The sequence below is a fragment of the Acinonyx jubatus genome, chromosome A1 (genome assembly GCF_027475565.1).
Source record: "Acinonyx jubatus isolate Ajub_Pintada_27869175 chromosome A1, VMU_Ajub_asm_v1.0, whole genome shotgun sequence".
NCBI classification, from domain to species: Eukaryota; Metazoa; Chordata; class Mammalia; order Carnivora; family Felidae; genus Acinonyx; species Acinonyx jubatus.
The window spans coordinates 5,662,864-5,685,317 of record NC_069380.1 but is presented as its reverse complement, the minus strand read 5'-3'; the positions used below and the strand labels follow the sequence as shown (position 1 = coordinate 5,685,317).

Genomic DNA, 22,454 nt, shown 5'->3' with positions numbered 1-22,454 from the left:
CTAGGGCAAGAGATTGTCATTGAAAATGAGCCAGCCAAGGTGTAAAAGAATCACTCTTTTGTCCCTCCTCAGTCAGGGGAGCAGAGGTGTTTGTCAGAGTTAACTGCTATGAATTTTGCTTGGGGCGGGACAGCAGGGTGAGCCGCCCCTCTTTTCTGCCCCCTTTTGTTTTGTAGCTTCCGAACACTGTGCTGGCCTCCGTGGCCTTTTATTCCTTTTATTCCTGTCGAAGACTGCATCCTGGTTTGCCACAGTCATACCCAACAAGCTAAGGGAGAGCTTCAAACAGAGTGCTAGTTGAGGCCTGGCAGTCAATCAAGCTCATGTAATATCGAAGCAAATGTGTACTGTTGGACAACAGCATTCTGTTGGGATGCTAAAAAAAATAAACAAATGAAGAATACCACCCATCGGGTAGAGTGTTCCAGGTCTACTCCTTTTGGAGATACCTCTTAACATATCATCATGGGGGAGATCTTGGACTCTCACCTCTACAACCCCATGGAAACTCTTGTAACCATCCTCTTCACCCTTAAGGATGGGAAAATGGCTAGGATGAGACTAAATAATCTCTCCCAAGGCTACAGTTAGACCAACAACTGCCTCGAGCCAACGGAGAACCAGCAACAAAGCCAACTGAGGTATGCCTTCCCTTGTTAGCGGGGAGGGCTTTATTTTCACTATCTCTATCACTACTGTATTTGCTAATACAAGCATTTGCACGAAGAAAGTATTTAACGACTGTGATGGGGGACGCCATCCTTGAACCTGACCTGACAAACTCATTTCTTTGCCAGGTTATTATTTTGGGTTCTGCTTAACCAGATTTTCCCCCGTTCGCCATTTTTACGGATCCCAGGAGATGAAGTCTACATTTCAAATGCTGAGGCAAAATCACTCCTTGAATTACTTTGGGACAATGGCCCTCGGTAGTAATCCAGATGCCAGCTGAAACGTGTGCACTTCCTTCACATGGTCAGGGTGAAAGGCTACCTCATCCTACAGCAGAATTTTGCAAACATTCTACCCAACTTGTGGTCTAAGACAGAAACTCCTAGGAACAGAAATATGATAGAAGATTCTCTTCAAAAAAGGAGATAAAGGGTCGTTGTTGTAACAAATGGAGATTACAGACGATAGTTTTCTTTAAAAAAGTTCAGTCTTAGCGCCTGTCATATGTACATCTATATGCATTTTCAGACATTTGTTGCTCATACTCACTTTTTTTTTTTCATTATTCACCACTTCTTGACAAGTTACCACTGATTTCCACTGCCAGCTCCCTACAGCAAGACCTGAAGCCTTGTCAGGGAAAAGGAAACGTCAACAGAGTTCCCAGCCATGCTCTGCCAAAACTCAGGTTCACGTTTGAGGGTGTTACTCCGCGAATGTTAAAGCAACAGCACCTCCTTTCTCTAAAGCACGGGTTTTGTATGCTCTACGATTCCCCCCGAGATGATCACATTTTGGGGAGATGGGAGAATATAACGCTGGTCGAGAAGCCCTGAACAGTTTGCTCAGAGACAGGATGGACACGTCAGCCACATCCCCAAATGATGACAAAGCCCATTCTGATCAGCAACCAAGTGCTAATCCAGACAGCCAAGCAGAAATGGCTGGCTTATTCTGTTCTCTTATCCTGCCCGCTTAATGTGCACTTGCCACAGCCTCCCTTGCTGGCCCGTGCGAGTGTGCAGTGGAACTCAAAACTCAGTGCATAGAACGGCCAGTCTCTTCTTTCTGCGGAGTCAGCCGGAATGGAACGTGGACTCAAATTTAAGAGTCGGCAGTCTGTGTATAACCTCAGACCAAGGCTGGGCCTCAGTGGATGCTGCTACTTTAGCCCAATCAGGAACAGGCCCCGTAGTGCTGACCAAGTATGACCTGCCAGCCTGTATGTCACTTACCATGTGGCAGAGTGACAAGTCCCATGTGGCATCTCCACTGAGCTGACAGCCAGAGTATGCAACTTGCTCCAGTCCACCCTGCTCCCTGGGGAGGGGCTGTGCGTGACACTCTGACCTCGATTTTGAAGACGGGACAAATGACACAGCCCCCGAGTTGGCCGCGGCTAAATACTACACACTGCACGCAGTGACAGCTGTTCCTCCTCGAAGCCCAATTTAGTCATTTGGCTACCAGACGGCGTAACCGCATAAGAGAACAGAAAGGTATCCCATCTCACGGTTTCTTCTGTGTGCATGTCTCATACTTGCAAAGACTGCTTAGTCCCATTTTCAAAAGAATTGGAAAATATACTAAAATCTCAGAAAATCTGAACTGCGTTTTAATGTAAAAAATAAAATAAAAAACCAAAAGCCCAAACACACACACACACACACACCCCGTAATTCACAAATCTAATTTGGAAGGCTTCAAGTGAAAGAAAGAACTAAGTATTTGACAAAGAATGAGTTTGAGTTCCCCTTTCCAGACAGGCTTAGTTCCAAATGAAACCAAACAGTCAGGATGCCTAACGCACATTCAATTCAAATTTTCATTCCTCCTATGTATTTAGGACATCATCTCTCTGGGTGTCCAATAAAGACATTTGCCTTGGTCTGTTGTGTTAACTACAGGCACATTTTGTGGGCTGGGGGGCGCAATTCCTGCATGACAGTCCTCGGTGATTCATGTCACCGGGTGTTCTAGTATTTCAAAATGGTTTATCGTCCTGGGGAAGAAGGAAGGGCCATTTTCTAAGCCTCACGGCATTCCGCTTCCCCGTAAGCCCTCTCTGAATCCTGGTCATGTCATAAGTAAAGGATTAGTTTTCTTAGTCAAAGCAAATCATACTCTCAGTTATTACAATGCCCAATAAGATGTGGATGTTCCAAAAATAAAGGATAAGGAAGCAAAGTGCACTATTGTTTTATTTCCCCATTTAGCACAGCCATCCCCAGAAGCACTGTGCCATTTTAAGCAGTAACAGCTGCCCAGAAGTATTTATGTGAAGCCATCCAAAAATCTGGTTTGGCAACCAAAGCGGAGAGGAGAGGAACGTGCCTCCAGGCTGGCCATTTATTAAGGGCTCCAGGTGCTGACATTCATGCCTGAGGGCTCACAAGTTCCGTCCAAATTTAGAAGGTGGCATTGTGCAGTTTGCAGAGTCAGTGACTCAGTGCTTCTCTTCCTTGCCTTAGATTCAGGACACTTTACTTTCCGGGAGGTGCCCGTATATCACACCGACTCGATAAGGAAGGAAACCTCATCCCTATAGAAAAGGGCGTTTCCTTGAAAGGTGTAGAATTCTTTTCAACGAAAACTGCCTGTCAAGGTCTTGTTTAGCCTCCTGTATGCATGAGGCAGATCATCACGACCGCCTGGGCTTCCGGGCTTGATTCCGGTTTCCACTGAGACTGGGCTAAAATGTCCCCCCCCCCCCCCCCCCCCCCCCCCGCGTCCTCGTCCCCGCGTCTCTGTGTCCTTGCCTCTTGCTTTCTCCTTTGATGGCTTTCTTCCTCCACCAGCCTCAGGGCCCCTTACTCTCCCACTGGATTCCCTCATTCTCTCCGATTTCAGAGTGGCAGAGTGACAGGGGCTTCTCTTCTCCGGGGAGACACGCTAGAAATTCAGTGGTTTCCCAGCAGCGAAAACGCAAAATGTGCTCCCAACTCCCAAGAGAACAAGTGTAGGTCTGGCTTAAATGGGTGCCAAAGGTCCAGTGGCCTGGAGGTTGGGGAGTGAGCGCCGAGAGCCTCACCAGAGCAGGCTGGCGGAGGCGTTCGGCCACCCCCGACCCCGCAGGCTTCCCTGTCCTCGGAAGGAGGCAGACAGACGCTCAGGATACATGCGGGGTATGTTTTCTTTTCTTGAGTTCCGGGAGGGAAAGGGTGGTGTGGAAGAGGGGATTTCTATTTCTCGCATCGGTAGCCTGAATCTGTGCTAGAGCAAGAAACAGTGCAGATTTCGGTTGGTTGCCCACCCGCGGCCATGCACCGAGCACCGCGGCCAGCCATGCAGAAGGTCGGAGACAGGGAAGCCCGCCGGGCCACAGAGGGCACCTGCGAAGGGTGCAGGAGAATCCTGGAACGCCGACGCGGCCGCCCTGCCGGGCCCGTGGAGCGCATTACGATAAGCGTCCTCAGGCTTACCACCCTGATGGACGTTTTTGCGATTTCACCGCAGTCGGAAGTTTACGCCGACGTCATACAAACCAAAGAGCAATCAAAGCCAGACGCCGGCCTGCCCCGAATGCAGTTTACGCGCTGCCTGGTGGACCGAATTCCGTGAGTTAACGCGACAGGAAGCGAGCGCGCCCCCGCTCCCGTTCCGCGAGACGGGCATGGCACTCTCTCGCCTTTCTCCCAGGACCGCTAGCACTGATGTTTAAATGAAACGTAACGCTTTCAATTTCACGGCTCACAGAGCACAGCTGAATGCTTCGCAACAACGGGAACGGAAGTTAGGCCAAGCGCTGCGGACACACGGGAAGGGGAAGAGACGGCCTCCCCCGCGGGATCTACTGCAGGTTTGCGAGGGACCGTGTGACTAACAAACCGGTTGGCTAAGGCCACGGAAATGTGTTTTATGGTGTTCTGGCTGCTGACACCAGTCTCTTCGGGCAGAGATGGGTTCACACCGGGCGCGACAAACCACGTCTCCTTCCTGGGACCCATCAGGACAACTCACGTCTTATTTCTTCCTGCATTTCTTCTTGGTGGTGTCGTAAGCACGGACGATTTCTTCCTGAGTGACAGCTCCATGCTCCTCTTGAGAGAAGGCGTACCCATCTGCAGGAGGAACACACACGGGGACCGGTTGACAGGACAACTGGGGGAGGGGGGACCACCCTGGGTTTAGAAGAAAATGCTCTTTTGGGACACGGGAGCTCAGTTTCGCCACACTGGGCTCACCGGCCCTGGGTAGGTGGGAGCCTGGGACGGACAGACCCGTGGCCCGGGAGGGAAACATGGGCAGAGTGTGGGGCGGGGTGGGACGAGGCCTGACCCAGCAGGGCCTGACTGGTTCTGGCCGCCGCCGCGATGGGAAAGGCTGGGGGGGGGGGGGGGGGGGGCCCGGCCTCGCCGCGGCGGAGCTCAGCCGGGGAAGCGTAAACGGCAGGTCACTGGTCCACGTCTGCACTGTCCCAGCGCCAGCCGGGGGGCAAGGCCACTTGCCCTGCTCCAGAAGTGTCCCAGTCTGCCTGAAGCTGGCAGGCTGGCCGGGGAGCACCCAGCAACGCCGGGAGCGAAGACTGGCGATGTGCGTGTGACGCTCGCGGCATTCCCGCTTTTCAAGCGGACTGATGCGGACTGGTAATAAGAAATTAGTGTGTTCATTTTTGTGTACATAAAGAAAAAGATCACAAGATACATTCCAGAGCCCCCAGGAAGAATGGGTCTTACAATCAGTTCCGATAATAATAACAACCCCAGCCCCAGGTTCCAGCAATTATTAAATGCTCTGTGCGTCAGGCCGGTTCTATGTATTATGCACGAATAGCTCATTTATTCCTCCCCCAAAGCCCTATGAGTTAGGTGATAGTATTCTTCCCATTTCACAGATGGGGAAACGGAGGAGCAGGGTGATTTCACAGACCTAGTGCGTGGCAGGGCTGGGAGCCAAACCCAGGCAGGACTTCTGCAGGACCCACGCTCTCCTGCACCTCTGGTTCCAAGAGAGGTTTAGCCTTCGAAAGCCCAGAGTAGGTCCCTCCTTCCTACAGGGTCCTTCCCACAGAAGGAGCATCTACAAGACTCTGTCTCTGTTGGCTAACTCCTCTGGGGCAGGGGTATGGCGAAGTCCCACAGCTGGATTGGACATTCTGACCAAAAGACCACACGGTAAAACGTCTGACAATGGTCACTCCCATCCACTCCCACGTGTGCGGATGACTTATCGATGGACATGTTAGTTCACGGCCACGTTCTCCAAGGGAGAAAAAGAAATCCGAAGTTGTGGCCGTGTACCACCTCGCGGGGGTGACTGTTTTACTAAGACACTTGGCTTACAAAGGAGAGTTTCTGAACCATGAGGACAGGTAAGAGCAACGCCTAGCCGTCTTCGTGGGGATGGTGCGCAGGGCGACTTTGTGCTCTGCGTAAACCAGACTCTCATAAAGCAGACTTTCTGAGCCTGGGCTGGCTTCCCGGCTCTCCCGGCCGCCACCTGAGTAAACCCCAGGGCTCAGAAAGGACACCCTGGGAGGCCAGGGCTCTTCTGCACAGGTGGCCCGGGAGGCAGCTGAGGACATGGGCTGCACAGCAGGGGCGGGTGGGAGTGCAGGGGGAACTAGGGAAGGATAAGAACCGAAAGGAATCTTCCACGGAGGGCGGGGGGGGGCTTTCTTGCACTGGCTCACCTCCATCTCTAACAAAACCAAATCCGCAAACCAAAACATCACACCATGTGGCGGCTGGCGTGAGCCCCATCTTGCGGGGTCCAAGAGCAGGCGGGGTCCCTGGGCTGGAATGCAGGAGCGGGCCTGGGGAGGGAGGCCCTGGGGGTGCTGGGTGCGGGGCACTTGAACTTTCATGATGGCTTTCCACACAAGGAGGCTTCAGCGGCTTCACGGGACCTGAAGAGGAAATGCCTCCTCTCTCCTCCATTCTTCTGATTTAGGTTTCCTCTGAGTGAGTTGCTTGACTGGTGAGGGCCAGGGGAGAGGAGACATCCCTTGCCCAGCTTCCGAGGGGCGGCTCCCTCCCTCCCGGGTGCTGAGGCCCCTCCAGCACAAGGTGCTCTTTGTGCGGCTCTTTGACTGTAGTCTGAGACCAGACACCTGGCCGTGGGATGTTTCAAAGCAAAATCTAGCCAATAACACCGTCTCCTCCGGTCACAAGGCTGTGTTCTGTGGTCAACTTGGACACTTTTCACTCTCTGGTCTTTTAACAGGAACATTTCTAGTCAACATCCCACGTTTTCCTGAGGGGGCCACGCAGCCCTTGTCGGTGGCCTGCCGTGACACCCCAGGCGGATGCTCGTCAACCCGGCAGAAGTGGCTCTGATCCCAAGCAATGGGAGCGCCCTGTCAGTGCTCTTCCCGAGCCCGTCTGGTGGCAGGTAGGTGGCCAGTGAGCTCTCCACCCCGACGGCAGCTTTCTCACCTGTGCTGCTTCCATCTTGGATCCTGAGGCCCAGGGCCTGAGGCAGAGGATGGTTCTAGTCCTTGCGTGGCAGTAACGTGGCCACAGGACCATGGGTTAAGCTCTCTGGGTCTTCTTAGTTGACTGTTCTGTAAAATAAAGGGCCTGGACCAGATGAGGTCCAAGTGTCCTCAGAGCTCTAACCCTCCACATGGGTGCCAGGCATTTCCATGGCGAACTACAGCCAGGCCACAGAACGCTCGTCTTCGTTCAGGGCCGATTCACACTCGGCACCACTGGAGGAAGCCTCTACCTCCATTCCAGAAAAGAACGGAGGCAGTCTCAACAATCCATCTGAGTAGAACAACTGCTACCCGTCTTTTTTGATGTGCTTTTTGGAGGGGGGAGGTGCCTGGTGGAGAGGAAGAAATGAAGGGGACTTTTTCAGACACAGAAACGTTGTTTGGAAGTGTCCTTTTGGGAAAGTTATCTTAGCATGTGGAATTGTCTGCTCCTTGCTCAAGTGCAAAGAGCAAAAGCCTTGTCTTACTTATTCTGTTTTTCATTCATATCCTGCCCATGCCTACTGGGACACAGACGTAGCTTGGAGCTGTAAGGCATCCTTGGCTTGTATTTGTCTCACTGGCACAAGGGCCTTCCGGCAGGATTCCCCCTCCACTCCAGACTGGGAAGGGCTTCCGGGTGTCCATCTGAGAGGACCTTCTGGTCCAGTAGCAAATCCCTTCTCCCAGGGTCAGCTGAGGCCCAGAGGCCACTCCCTGAGGGCTTGTCCCGCAGTTCCCATGGGTTGCATCTACCATCACGTTTCCAGAACGTGACGCACTAAGACCTTCTTCACTAGACTTTCTTGGCCTCAACAGAGACATGAAGCGAGCCGTGTAGCTCAAGAAGGAATGGAGGGCGGCCTGGGAGGGCTACCCTGGGGCAGGGGTGTCCCCCTCCTACAGACAACAACATGGTCTTCTCAGAAACCAGGCCTGGCGGGAGCGAGGGCCGTGAGGGGAAAAGTGTTTAGTGGGGCCACAGGGACTATCACCACCCAACGAGCCTCTGCCCGCCCAGCCCGCACCCCTCAGCCCAACAAAGATGCCCCATCAGGTCACCAGCTTCTGTCTGATGAACAAGTAGCCGCCATTTGCATCCAAATGGGGAGCTCAGAGGAAGCCTCCAACCCTTAGCCTCTCCCGATTTGCTCCATCTGTCAGGAAGTCCCGAGAGCCAGAAAGTAATGATGGGGCCGTGGGGAAAGCCCTGGATGGACCCCACTCATAAACTTCCCCTGGCTGGCTTCCCAAGGCATCTGCTCCTTAAATGCTCAGCCACAGCCAGAGTCTGGGGGCAGAACGGGGTAGGTGAGAGGAGTTGGAAGGGTAGGGGAGCATCTTAGTTGTTTTGTGTTCTGATAGAACATTTGGTGAAACCCATAAAATCATGTCATTTTTTAAAAATTATTTTGGAATAAAACTCCCCTTAAGTAGCTCTGATAAAACAGCTTCATGAAAGCAGAAGTTCCCTGAAAGCGACAGAAATGGGGGTAGCCCATTTGCGGATGACAAGGAAATTAGACTGTAGGAAAATGCTGATCTCAGTTATCAATACCGCGTGTCGGTGGCCTGTAAGGAACTAAAAATCCCGCCAAGATGAGAGTTTTCCTTCCAGTTTCCTGGGAAGACAGGGCCAAGACAGCTGACGGACAGACCCAGGGCGGGCGAGCAGAGGCCAAGAGGAGAACGCAGACCTTCTCGCAGGCCAGGACCTCTTCTCACAGCTCGATGGCCTTCTCTAGCTGTTACCGACAGAATGATCTGTTACCGATCGGTTTCTTGCTATTAGTTGCTGGGTGTTTTTAAAACGTGCCGTGATTTTAGAGGTCTTTTTTTTACTCCTTGTACTTGTTCCTTAGCATTTTCTTTTGTCCTTCAAAACATCGAGAGTTAAGAATAACGTTCAACAGTTGTAGGATATTTTATGACTCTTCTGCAAAAGTTCTTACTTGATCTTTGATCTCAATATATGCATCACATAGAGTCTTTCTCGGGTTATTCTGAAACATTTATTAGAGAAGCAGTGGGGCCTAGACATCATCATTTACAGAATCAGTGTGCCTGCTATAGAGAGCTGCTTTACACACATCATCCTGAAGCCTCACAGAGGGTGTGTAAGACGTATATTATTATAATTCTTTTGTTCCCCCAGTGGAGGAAACAGAAGTTTAGAGAAATATGTAACTTGCCCAAAGTTACTCACCCAGTGGCAGAAAAAACCAGTGATACCTCACCTTTATTGGACTCCATAGTGTCAGGCACTGTTCTAGGCACTTGGTATAAACCATCTCATTTAATTCTCCCCCCGAACCCAGTTCTTACATCATCTCCATTTTACAGATGTAGACACAGAGATGTAAGGTCACACAAAAAAAGTGACATTGCTGGGACAGGACCCCCAGGCAGTCCAGCTCCAGAAGCGGGACCCTGCAGACCTCGCTCTCTGGACCACGCCATCAAGCCTCCTGACTCAACCTGTCTCCTGGATCAGAGAGACAATGGCTGTGACCCAGATCGCTGGGCCTTGCTCGCCAGTTACTGTAGCGACCTGAGCCTCTGCCGAGTGCTCTCGGGGCGGACACTGCCTGCTTCCTGGGGCAGGACGGGCGGCATGTGAGGCACCACAGGGAACTTGGTGTTCCATGTGGGGAAAGTGAGGAGAGGGAGTCTATCCTTGTCCTTCTCTCTGCTGGAAAGTCTGTGAAGATCTGTTGATGGGTGGAGCTCAGGGGAGCCTGACACAGACCCTCAATACCTGTTACTACGGACACAACAATTCTCTACTTCTCCTAAACCATTCCTGTTCCCTCCTGAACAACTCGGGGAGAGAAAGGAAGCAAGAGACGTGTCAGCTGAAGAGACGGTAAGTGATGTGCGAGAGAGGGGGTGCTGGGAGAAGAGGCGGGGTTCAGAGGGGCAGAAACAGGTGACAGACGACAGGTGCCAACAGGCTTCGCCTTGGGGAAGGCAGGTGACGTCCCCTCCGGCCCAAGGAAACCTGTGCTAATAACACCTCTCAGCGGCCAGCCAAGTGGCTGGATTGTTGAAATAGGCCTACAACCTCCGTGAGCTGTGCCACCTGTGCCTCTTTCGTGGCCTCCCACCCTTCCTCTGGGGTCTGGCACACCCCCACTGACCCCTGCCTGGGTCAGGTGCCTCAGCAGAAATCAGGCCTGGCCTCTGGTGTTGAGTGGGGACACCAGCGCTAGAGGCAGAGGCAGCCTTCCTGGGAAGAGAACAGAGATTTTTTTTTTCCCCCGGTGATCGTCATTGTTTTAATTAACATGCTAATATGAAATAAAAGAGTGCACATTGCTATCTTTGGGGGAAATGATTTAAAAATCATACCACTTGAGCCTTAGAACAAAATCCTATTGGGAGGCTGACAGAAGGATCTCGAGCACATCAGGATTTTAAGTTTCAGGGTTCTGTCATTCAGGCATTTGATTGGGTCCCAGGGTACTACCTAGACTCCAGCTTACTCGCCCGGAGCCAAATGCACAAATTCCACGTCCAAATGTGGGGCTCTGGCTTGGCAAGCGTCTCCACCCCTCTTAGCACGAGCATGCTTTAATGAAGCCTCCGCCTTCCTTGCGTCACTGGGGTCTGGCTGACCGAAAGGGGGTGAGGGCTACTTACGGGGGACACACTGCTGGAGGGAGCCTCCTCGGAAGAGTGTGGGGGGCGTCTTCCTGCTGAGCCTCCTCAGTAGGCGGTCACGTTCATTCATCCTGCAGGTGGATCAAACTCGGTCAGTCCCGGTTCATGTGGATGCCTCTCAAAATGCCTCACCCAGTGACTTTAGGTTTCAAAATAAAAGAGACCGGGGGAAAAGGCTTCCTCATGTCAAGAAAAACGTCCAGTTTGGCCAGCAGCTCTATTATTTACAGTAGATGCTATCTCGACACCCTGAGTGCACTGCTCCCTCTTCTGAAAGGCGCTCTGTTTCCAGTCTGTCCTGTACGTAACGCCTCTGAACGCGGCCTGCCTCTTAATTGAAGTGCACCGCAAGTGCCCTTTCATACCAGGCACACCCTTGGCTTTCCAGAACACTTCTGCAAGCACTGATCTGTTTCTATGGTAAATGCCTTAAAAGCCTTAGTCCCACCTGCAGCCGCCTCTCCCTGAGCCAGTAAAATGTACCAGGACGAGAGCCTCCCCGAGGTGCCTTGGGGCCCCCGCGAGAGACTGATTTCTTTCTGCACAACCTGATTGTTATTTTGAAAGTCAAGGTGAATTTTCTTGGAACACACGAGGATTAGGAGCTCTTCTCGCCTTTCCTGAAAGGGTTCCCTCCAAGGTTGCCACCGCTGTAAGGAAATGCGGAGCGGTCCTCTGGGGTAGCTTTTGTTTATTCTGATAAAGCAGAAGGGGGTGCTTGCTTCAAAGTTGCCCAGGTAGGCCAAAGGGCTTTGATTTCTCACCATTATGAGGTCACTTTGTTTGCCCCAGGAGGTTCCTGGTGTGTGGGAGTTTGCCAATGCCCTCTGATATGGGCTGAACTGCGATCCCCCCAAATTCTTACATTGCGATCCTAACCCCCAGTAATCTCGGAATGGGACTGTATTTAGAGACAGGGTCTGTAAAGAGGCGATTAAGTTAAATGAGGTCGCTAGGGTGGGCTTAATCCAACACGACTGGTGTCCTCTTAAGGAGAGGAGATTAGGACCCAGACACACAGAAGGAAGACCGTCTGAAGACAAGGAAGACAGCCATCTATCTACCAGCCAGTGGGAGAGACCTCAGAAGGAGCCAACACTGCCAACACCTTGATCTTGGACTTCCGGCCTCCAGAAGCGAGAAAACAAATTTCTGCTAAATCACCCAGTCTGTGGTACTTTGTGACGGCAACCCTAGCAAACAAATATGCCCCGATCTGCCGTTTGTGGGAATGTGAGGGCACAGAAGTTGTTTGAGGAGCTGCGGCCACGGGCCGTCCGAGTACATTCCCCCCCATCCCACGTCTATGAGCCTCGAGCCTGAAGACCATGGTCTCCTGACAGGAGTCGACCTCACAGCAACTCAAGGGCCTTAAAGGAGGAGCGGGGCCCAAAGTATTCTCAGTAGTTCTCTGAGCTGAAGTTCCTTTTGCACTTGAGTTTCCAGAAGAGAACGTTTTCTGATTATGTCAGTTGAAAGGACAATGTTTGTTCATCACCAATTGGAGGTGAGCCTCGGCTAGCTAAGCTCGGCAAAATGCATGATGGCTGATGAGGAAAAACACCTTTTCTATCCCTTGGCACCGGCTTTCCATTCTCTCATGGCCTTTTCTTCCACGGGCCAAATTAATCTCACTGGGCTCTGCTGAGCAACAGCCCGGACAAGGCAGAGAGGAGCAGATACACGAGGAGGAGCCTGTGAGTGTGCCCGGGGCTCCCTGTGCTGGCTGCTTTTAGGACGTGGGGGAGGAAATGAAAGGCCGTCCTCCCCGTGTGACCCAGCACTGGCCAGGACTCCTCCGTGGAAGGTGCTGCCTAGTGATGGGGCGAATGAGAACTTCACAGGACCATGCAAGTGGGAAGTCACACATCCTGGTCTCTCCCTGGGCAGGTGAGGAAACAGACTCAGCTGTAGCAAATACAAAGGTCACAGGATGCTCTGCTGGCAGTGTCCCTGCCCCTGCCTTTGGGCTCGACAGATGTCCCTCTTTCCCTTGTGAAATGGTGCATTCTTCTCGCTCTCTTTATAACAAGACACTCCAAACACACAGGGACTACTAGTACAGTGAAATGGCCACCCACCTGCTCAGCTTTAGAAAATGGAGCTCCTGTGCTTGACCGCTTGACCCCTCGTTTTAGAGGGACCCACTCTGTCCTGCAGCCCTTCCTTCCACGTGGTAAAGGGTCCATAGGGCCAGCGGGACATGTCCACCCAGAGTCCACGCCTGCCCTCCACCCCAGGTATTTGGGACCCCAGAAGTTCCTGTTGAGTGACATCTCTCCAAGCTGGCACCCAAGGCCAAACTATCCTCCTAAAAGCAGACCTTAGAGCCAGCATTCACACTCCTAGGTCTGCGGGTGGCCAATGGGTGGGTTTTTGCGTCGGATGGATGGTGATGCCCAAACTCATGCGTGTAAACCCCCTTAAGTGCAGGACCCCTTAAGCTGGGGTTGGGAGGGTGGGGGGAGGGCACAGGGCAGCAAACTCTTTCCCATGCCACGACTTTCTGGCTCCAAAACTCCAGAGAATCTGGGAATCACAAAACACCACAGTCTTTATGAAGGTGTATTAATCAAGGTATATGGCTATTTGTTAGCTTGACTTATGGCTTTCACATACTCACATACCACAGACGTGGTACCTCATTTGCACTCCTGCACCAAGTCCTGTCCTGGTTGTGAGAATGACTTCAAAAAAATTTTTTTAAGTTTGTTTATTTTTTTAGTAATCTCCACACCCAATGTGGGGCTCGAACTCACGCCCTGAGATCCAAGAGTCACATGCTCCTCCAACTGAGCCAGCCAGGCGCCCCTACTTCAAATGTGAACAAAAGAATAAAATTTCAAATACGAAGTCCGTTGCCCTCCTCCCAGACCCCATTATTCCCCCTCTCTTATAATAAATCAGAAATAGTCTTACATCTCTATTTCGTACTTTTGTTTTACGTATATATGCATCACAACTAACACTTCATCATGTTTTAAAATATATCTAAGGAGTGTCATTTATTTTCAGCTTCTCATGCATCACATTTTTCTTCACTCCCTTTCTCCTTTCTTACATTCTTTTTAATTATCTACTCATTTAGAGGACCAGTTCTTTGCAGATAGTCTTTTTCCTTCTAGATACTTTTATAATTACTCTGTCCTTGGTGTTCTGCAGTTTTGTTACGACACTTAGTACGACTAGACGTAGATTTGTGTTTTCCAAAATATTTTATTTTGAGAGAGCGCGAGAGAGCATGTGAGTGGGGGAGGGGCAGAGAGGGAGAGAGAGCGCATCCCAAGCGGGCTCCACACCAACAGCATAGAGCCCCACGCAGGGCTCGAACTCACGAACTGGGAGATCATGACCTGAGCCGAAATCAAGAGTCCGAAGCTTAACCGACTGAGCCGTCCGGGCGCCCAAATGTGTTTTTAAATCTGCTCAGCTGCTGAGACCTGGAAAGTCACTACAACTCAGAAGTTTATCTTCATGTATGGAAAACACTTTGAGCCCTGCCTGTCCCCAGTTCTCTGTTTTTTTCTTATCCAGGATCTTCTTATATATATAATCCTATCTTCCACATCTCTACGTCTCCTCTACGTTTTCCATTTCCTTTCTTTCTTTGGTTTTACCTGAACTATCATTAAACTGACTGGCATGCTTTAATTGAAATTAGAACCCTTCTCATGTCTACAAGAGTTTATTTATCTTCTAGATCCACCTGTTCTCACATACTATTTTACTCTTTCCACATCTTCTTTCCCCACTATTTTATAGGTTTGTTCAGACATTCCTTACATATCCAGTTCTTGGGGGTGTGGAGAGCCAATAAATGTCTGCAGTATTCCATGACCCACCGTCACTGTGGTTCATTTACTGTGTGTACTCTAGTTATGAAGTCATGCTTCAGAATGATTTTCTTTTGCCTCTGCCAGGGTCCTGTGGGTTGCATCAATTTTTACATTATCTTAGCTTAGTTCCCATAGCATTGGGAAGAGTCTAAAATTGGACCTCATACATAAGCATGGGCTTCCAGTTTCTGGTGGGTAATTCTGTCTTCCCCATTGCTGCTTTGTCAATCTAGTGAGTAAAATGTTTCTCGTTTCTGTTTCATTACAATAGCAGCCCTACAAAATCTGTAGCTTTATGCATTGAGTTCTATCTCACTTGGGACTGAGGTTTTATCTCCTTTCCCTATATTAATCTCTGAACCTTCAGTCCCTGAGCCTTTTATGCAGTCTGATACCCCCTCTTCAGCTTTATCTCCCTCTTGGCCTACTGGCTTTTGCGTCTCTCCGTTTTGGCACCTAGGTTTCTGTGTTCCATTTGAAGTTGATTATGTATTAAAAGCCTTTCTTTGTTCATATTTCACTGAGCATTTCTATGCATCTGGAAAAGTCCTGCGTCAGCTCAGTCTACCATATTGACTTTATCTGGTTTCTGTGAATAATTTATATTCCCCTGACCCAATTACTGGAAAACATTATGGCTACAAAACATGATCACAGAACTGTTCTTTCTCAAGCTTCGCTATCCTCAGAAACAACCTTTTCTGGAGACCCTTAAAGTGGCAGATTTGACAAAGGTTTAGGTGATGAAAAGGGTCTGAGAGCTCATAAAACACTCTAGTGGAGATGTTTGAGCCACTGGCTTCTCTATGTGCTCCAACGTTGAAATGTCAAGTAATAGTACTTTCCCCATTTCCCATTTTCTTCTTTGCAGAAGAAAAAAGCATTATTACTGACAATTATTAAAACTTCTCAGGAAAGGGCACCTGGGTGGCTCAGTTGGTTAAGCGTCCGACTCTTGGTTTTGGCTCAGGTCATGATCTCACAGTTTTGTGGGTTGGAGCCCCACATCAGGCTCTGTGTTGGCAGCATGGAGCTTGCTTCTCTCTCCCTCTCTCTCTGCCCCTTCCCCACTCACACTGTCTCTGTCTCTCTCACATAAATAAATAAACCTAAAAAAATGCTGAACAATAATGTTGAAAAAACTCAAGATAGAAAGGGATGATAATAACATTTGCCCTTTATGGTATTCTATCATCTATGCATACTTTGGAAGCTATATACTCACAAAGACATTGGAAAAAAGGTGAAGGAAACACAACCAAATATTTGGTTGATTTTGAATAATGGGAAGAAAAGAAAAACGAAGTACAAATTAGTACAAGGAAAGACAATTTATATCTATGAGACCTTGGTTTAAAAAAGGAGAGAGAATCTTCAAGAAAACTCTGTAATAAAAGGATTACACACCATGATCAAATGGGATTTATCCCAGGAATGCAAGGCTGGTTCAACATACAAAAATCAATCAATATACCATACATTAATACAATGAAGGAAAAATATCATGTGATCATCTCAATTGGTGCAGACAGAGCATGTGACAAAACCAACACCCTTTCATAAAAAAATTACTCAGCAACTGAGAATAGAAGGGAAATTCCTCAACACAACACATAAAGTCCTTTTCATTTATGAAAAACCCACAGCTAACATCATATTCAATGGTGAAAGACTGAAACCTATCTCTCTATGACTGGGAACAAAACAAAGGAAGCCTGCATTCACCACTTCTATCTGATGAATTTGTTGGAAATTCTAATCAAAACAGGCAAAATTCCAACAGTCTTTTTTTGCAGAAATGGAAAAAATTGTCCTAAGATCCACAGGGACCCCAAATTGCCAAAATAATCTTGAAAAAAAATTATGGGACTCACACTTCCTGATTTTAAAACTTAACATAAAGCTATGGTGGGGTGCCTGGGTGGCTCAGTTGGTTAAGCGTCCAACTTCAGCCTAGGTCATGAGCTTGTTTCCGAGTTCAAGCCCCGTGTTGTGCTCTGTGCTGACAGCTCAGAGCCTGGAGCCTGTTTCAGATTCTGTGTGTGTGTCTCTCTCTCTGCCCCTCCCCCACTCATGCTCTGTCTCTGTCTCGCTCTCAAAAATAAATAAAACATAAAAAAAATTTAAAGCTATGGTAATAAAAACAGTGTGGCACTGGCATAAAGATAGACACATAAATCAGTGTGATGTAATTAAGAGCCTAGATTTTTGGCTAAGTTACCAAGACCATTTAATGAGGAAAGAATAGTCTGTTCAGCAAATGGTGTTAGAATAACTGAATTTCTACATCAAAAGGATGAAGTTGGGCCCTTACCTGCAATCATACACAAAAGTGAACTAAAAATGGATCAAAGACTTAAATATAAGAGTGAAAACTATATATATTCCTTAAAGAAAACAAAAGAGTAAATCTTTATGACCTGGGATTTGGCAATGGTTTCATAGATATGAACCCAAAGCACAGGCAACAAAAGGAAAAATAAATTGGACTTCATCAATATTAAAATCTTTTTGGTCATCAAAGGACATTATCCAGAAAGTCAAAAGGCAACCCCAAATGAGCGAAAGTATTTGCAAATCACATATCTGATGAGGGTCTAGTATCCGGAATATATCAATAATCCCCCAAACTCAACAACAAAAAAGACAAACAACCCAGTTACAAAATGGGCATTTATCCAAAGACTAAATACAATGGCCAAAAGCATATGTATGAAAAGATACTCAACATCATTAGTCATTGGGGAAATACAAGTCAAAACCACAAAGGGATAGCACTTAATATCTACTAGGATGGCTATAATTATAAAACAAGCAAGCAAGCAAACAAACAAACAGAAAGTACCATGTTTTGGAGAGGGTGTGGAGAAGTTGGAACCCTAGCACGTTACTGGTGAGATTATAAAATGGTGCAGCCACTGAAGTTCCACACAGAAGACTGCATCACACAGCCATTCCACTCCAACATACACTTTCAAAAAAAGGAAATGGAAATGGTCTTAAACAGATACCTGTACACCCATATCTACAGCAGCATTATTCACAACAGCCAAAAGATGGAAACAATCCAGATGTCTATCAACTGATGAATGGAAACAAAACGTTGTATATTCCATACAGCGGACTATTACTCAGCCACGAAAGGGAATGGAGTGCTGAGGGACATACTGCCACAGGGATAAGGCTTGAAGACATTATGGTAATTGAAAGAAGTCAAGCCCACAAGGCCATGTATTGCATGACTATATGAGATCCAGAATAGACCAGTATGTAAACAGAAAGTAGAGTAGTGGTTGCCGGAGAGTATCGGGTGGGTAGGCAGGGGAGCGAAATGGGGAATGACTGCTTAAACCACATAAGGTTTCCTTTGGGGAGGTGGAAGCATTCTAGAAGTAGATAGTGGTGATGGTTGCACAACACTGTAAATGTCCTAAATGCCACTGAATTGTACACTTTAAAATGGTAAATTTCACACTGTGTGAATTTTATCACAACTTAAAAAAAAAGAAATTTCAGTTAAAAAGGAGAGGGAATGGGTCCTGAATTGGAGTAAATTCCCTCCCACTGCCTGAGCTGTTGGTAATGATGCAATCTTCACATTTGACTTCTCCCACAGTGGGGGATCCTGGAGTCAACGTGTGTTCTTTGATGGTGTCCCGTCCTCGCGGAAGCACGCACGCTGACCGAGACTTACCGATAGGAAAGGTACACGTAAACATAAATTTACCAACGGAGCGTGCGTTATTGGTGCCTCCCCAGTAATGATGGTGAAACCCAACCTCACACAACTCCATATAGGCAGGCTCTGTTTAGAAGCTGACATATCCTAGAGGGGGAGGTGTGCTCCTGTCTCAAAAACTGAGCAGTTTAGGAAGGAGCGGGGAGCTGAGAAGCATTATGTTGGGGAATAACAAACCCTCATGTCCACATTTCTGTCAGGAGGCTATTCCTGCAAAAATCACCCATGCATAACTGCCAAAGAGCAGGAACATGGAGAATATAGCAAATAATTGCAAATCTGTTTTTAGATCTTGTCAGTAGTTACAGCTGCTAGGAATTGCAGCTGACGTACAAAGCCAAAAACAAATATGTATTTTTAGAAACTTATTTTTAAATTAGTGCTGGACCACATTCAAAACATAAATCTGACAGGTTCTTCAAGAAAACAGCTAGTCCAAAGTTCCTTTTCCTTCAGGTAAGGCTAAACATCTACCAATCTATCAGACTACTGAAACTCTAACCTATTTTTAAGGCGCCCTAGAGAATGAGATTTCATAGCCTCAATTGGTAACTTATTTTACGCCTTATAATCTGAACATCAGAAGCTAAGAACCTTTTAGGCTCAAGTGCATTCCAGACCTACTTAGGCCTTTGTAGGATCAAAAACTTTGCCTTAGTTAAACAGACCAGTGTAATGAGGGAAAATAACAAGAATAAAAACAAAATAGGTTTTCTAGCCTAAGATTCCAGTAAGATAGGAATTACGACCCTGGAGCAAGGAGACCTTTGTAAAGCCTGTTCCATTAAATGGTAGTAAATTATTCTCCTTTTTCCTTGCTGCCAAACCATACACTTTCCACTTTTCAAACTTGACTTCTTTTCATTCAACAATTATGCTGCACCTGTTGTGTGTGAGATCCAGTGCTGGAAACAAAGCCGCCTATGACACTGTCCCTGTCCTTATGAAGCTCACAGTCTCTGAGGTGATCTCTCTGGGTAGACACATATCATGGCAAAGGTGATGAGTACCAAAATGGAGATTACACGGGCCTCAACAGCGTTAAAACTGAGGAGTGATAACTTGGAGAAAGTTCAGGAAGGCTTCAAGAAGAATCAACATTGAAGCTACATCCTGAACAATGGCTAACTCCTTGTTGATCATCCAGTTGGAGATGCAGGAGAAGAATGGGTTTAGTAGGAAAGACAATGAGTCCAATTTTGGATGTCAGGCTTTGAGTTGCCTTTGAAGCATTTAGGGGGCCATGAGATATTGGGGTCTAGAGAGATTCAAGCCAGAGATGCCACTTCGGATTCCTCAGCCTGTAGAAACCCAGGGAGAACAGGCAGGGTGAGAAGGCGCCATAAGGGGTGATTCCTAGAAACACCAACACGTCCTCTGAGTGTTCAACCAGAGGGTCTGTTCTCTCAGGGACCAAGTCTTATACTGTCTCTGCGTTTTTCACAGTACCTACTCAGGGCTGAGGACAGAGGACATGGTTACGTACAAAAAATTGCATTTGTCCTCTGTATTTACTGATTTGGTCTGTCTTATTCTCGTGGTCTTATTTGTCTCTGCATCTGTCCACAATGCCCAACACTGGGCTAGGATGCAGTGGGATTTCCAATAATAACTGAGATGAATTCCTCTGTATTGTTCTCTACAAATGATAGAATCCCAATTCTCCTCCAGAGGACGAAAGCCCCCTCCAAATTCTAGATGACACTGCCAGAAACAAAACCTAACAAAACAACCCCGTGTCCTTTACAGAGACAGGACGTTGTATTTTGTTAAGAATTCAGATTACATGGAAGAGTTGAAAGACAGTCTGGCTGAGGACAGGATAGGACACAAGGTTAATGAACTTAATACAAATTCCATTAAAAAAATAAGAGGATAGATCTGTCCTGTCCTCTCTGGTCTCAAGTCTCCTCTGACCAGCACAACCGGGAACTGGAGGGAAGAAAGGCTTATACTAACAAGTTGCTTATTTTCTTCTGTCCAAAGTTTTGGAAAGTGGGGGTCAGGGGACTGTTTGGGGTATTGGACGAAATGTCATTCTTCTATGATGTGGATTGGGTGATTTTCTCTCAAAAAGAAAAGTTTGTCCTCCAAGGAGGTGTAGCACTAAATCAAGCAATAAGTTTGCAAGAGGCAACAGCAGATTTGCAGGCTCAAGATAGATGGAATCTGTCTGTCAACAACCACCTGGGTTAGAACACAGGTGATGCACGTACGCCAACCATGCTGAAGGACAAAGCTGCCTGGGAAGCCTTTAACAAAAGGGGCAGGGGACCAGATTGCATGTGATCCTTTTCCACTGTGTCTGCTAACGGGAGTGATAAATAAATCAGTGAAGTGGGAAGGAAAGTTCAAGAAGAAAGAAACCAGGAGCTGGCAACCCCACTGTCCTTTCACCTGAAATAGCAACTCGGATGAAATTGGAAGGAAGACCAGCTAGGAACCTCGGGGCATGAGAAATCTCAGTTTCCTTCTGGCCTCACAGATCCCATATTTGGAGCTAAAAAGTCTGGCCACCCAGAAATGCCCATGGGTGCAACCAAAAAAGCCCAGATAAAAGCCTGTTTTCTCTAGTCAAAGGAGCAGGAAAGGGGCAGCCTGGCAAGACAAAAAAACTTTCAGACCATGATCATGCTACTCTAGCCCAACACCACAGAAAACACCTGTGGCTTCACTCCCATCCACGCCAGCAAAGACCAAGTGGGGAGCCTAGACCTCCACTCCTACGAGGCTGCAACAGCATGTCCTATGAGATGGTAACAGAGGAGATCAAGGAGGGAGCTGGGACTTTCATCCTTGTCAGCTGATAATGAGGTCTCTGGTCCCCTGTGGTATCTTCAGAGACAACACGAGAAGAATGAACTTCTGTGCCCCACCCCTCCTCAGTGGGGTTGTGTCAGAAGAAGCCTCACAGAGAATCAGGACTTTCATCCCTGCCCAGGAGTAACAAAGGCATACCCCCTGTCTCCTCCCCACCCTTCACCTATCCCTTGCAGTGTCAGTGGAGGTCATGCGGACAGCAGGAACTCCTATCCCCACCCAGCAGGCTTCAACAGAGGTCGAGTAGGGGATCTAGAGTACTTCTACCTGGCAGGATCCAGCATCAGAACACGTAACACTTAAGATGTCTACGTTTCATTTGAAAGTGACGTGTCATACCAAGAACCAGGAAGATGTCAAAATGAATGTAAAAAAAAAAAAAAAATCAACTGATGGCAACATCAAGACGACAGAGACGGTGGTATCATCTGACAAAGATATTAAAGCAGCCGTAATAAAAATGCTTCGACATGCAGTTAGGAATATGTTTAAAACAAATGAAAAATAAAAGAAGAACGCCTCAAAAAAGAAGATATAAAGGAGAACCGGTTATAAACATTAGAACTTAAAAATGTAATAACAAATAAAAACTTAGTGGATGGGTTTAAGAGCGGGATGGAGGGGACGGAAGAAAGAGTTTGTAAACAAGGGAGACAGAACAGTGGCAATGATGGAGTCTGAATAACAGAGGCAAATAGACTGAGGAAAAAACTAACGGAGTCTCGGGGACCTGTGAGAATAAAAGAAGAAGTAACATGCATGTCTTCAGAGTCCTAGAAGGAGAGGAGAAAGAGAATGGGGTTGAAAAAGCACTGAAAGAAATAAAGGCTGAAAACTTCCCACATTTAGTGACAGACATAAACCTACAGATTCAAGAAGCTGCACAAATTCTAAATATGACAAGCCCCAAAAAATCCAGCCCAAGATAGATTATATTAAATTTCTTTCTTCAAATTTCTTCAAACTGCAGACAAAGGAAAGATCTCAAAAGCAGCCCGAGGTAAATGCTACTTTACCTGTAGGGGAAAACCAATTGGAATGACAGTGGGCTTCTCACCAGAAACTACTGAGGCCAGAAGTGGCATATTTTTCAAGTGTTGAAAGGAACGAACTGTCCACTCAGTGAAGATATCTTTCAGGAATGAAGAAATCAAGACATTCTCAAATGGAAGCCACTAAGAGAATTTGTCACCATCAGAACTGCCCTATAAGAATAGCTAACGGAAATTTCAGAAATGAAAAGGAAATGATAAAAAAAAGAAATCTTGGGACATCAGGGAAAAAGAAAGAACATGGTAAGCAAAAA

General features: G+C 47.7%; 1 protein-coding gene across 3 annotated transcripts in view; it reads right to left on the bottom strand.

Annotated features, from left to right (window-relative positions):
* Positions 1–22,454, bottom strand: part of LOC106988928 (phospholipid-transporting ATPase IB) — a 624,663-nt gene that overhangs the window by 33,058 nt on the left and 569,151 nt on the right. For 2 of the 3 annotated variants that reach the window (XM_027064563.2, XM_027064562.2), the window contains exons 36-37: positions 10,733–10,824; positions 4,633–4,733 (exon numbers count right to left, since the gene is read on the bottom strand). In XM_027064563.2, the coding sequence (XP_026920364.1) occupies positions 4,636–4,733; positions 10,733–10,824 (190 nt within the window). In that variant the 3' untranslated portion in view covers positions 4,633–4,635. Of the gene's footprint in view, positions 1–4,231; positions 4,734–10,732; positions 10,825–22,454 lie in introns of those variants that run through there. The other variant, XM_027064561.2, reaches the window with a different exon arrangement.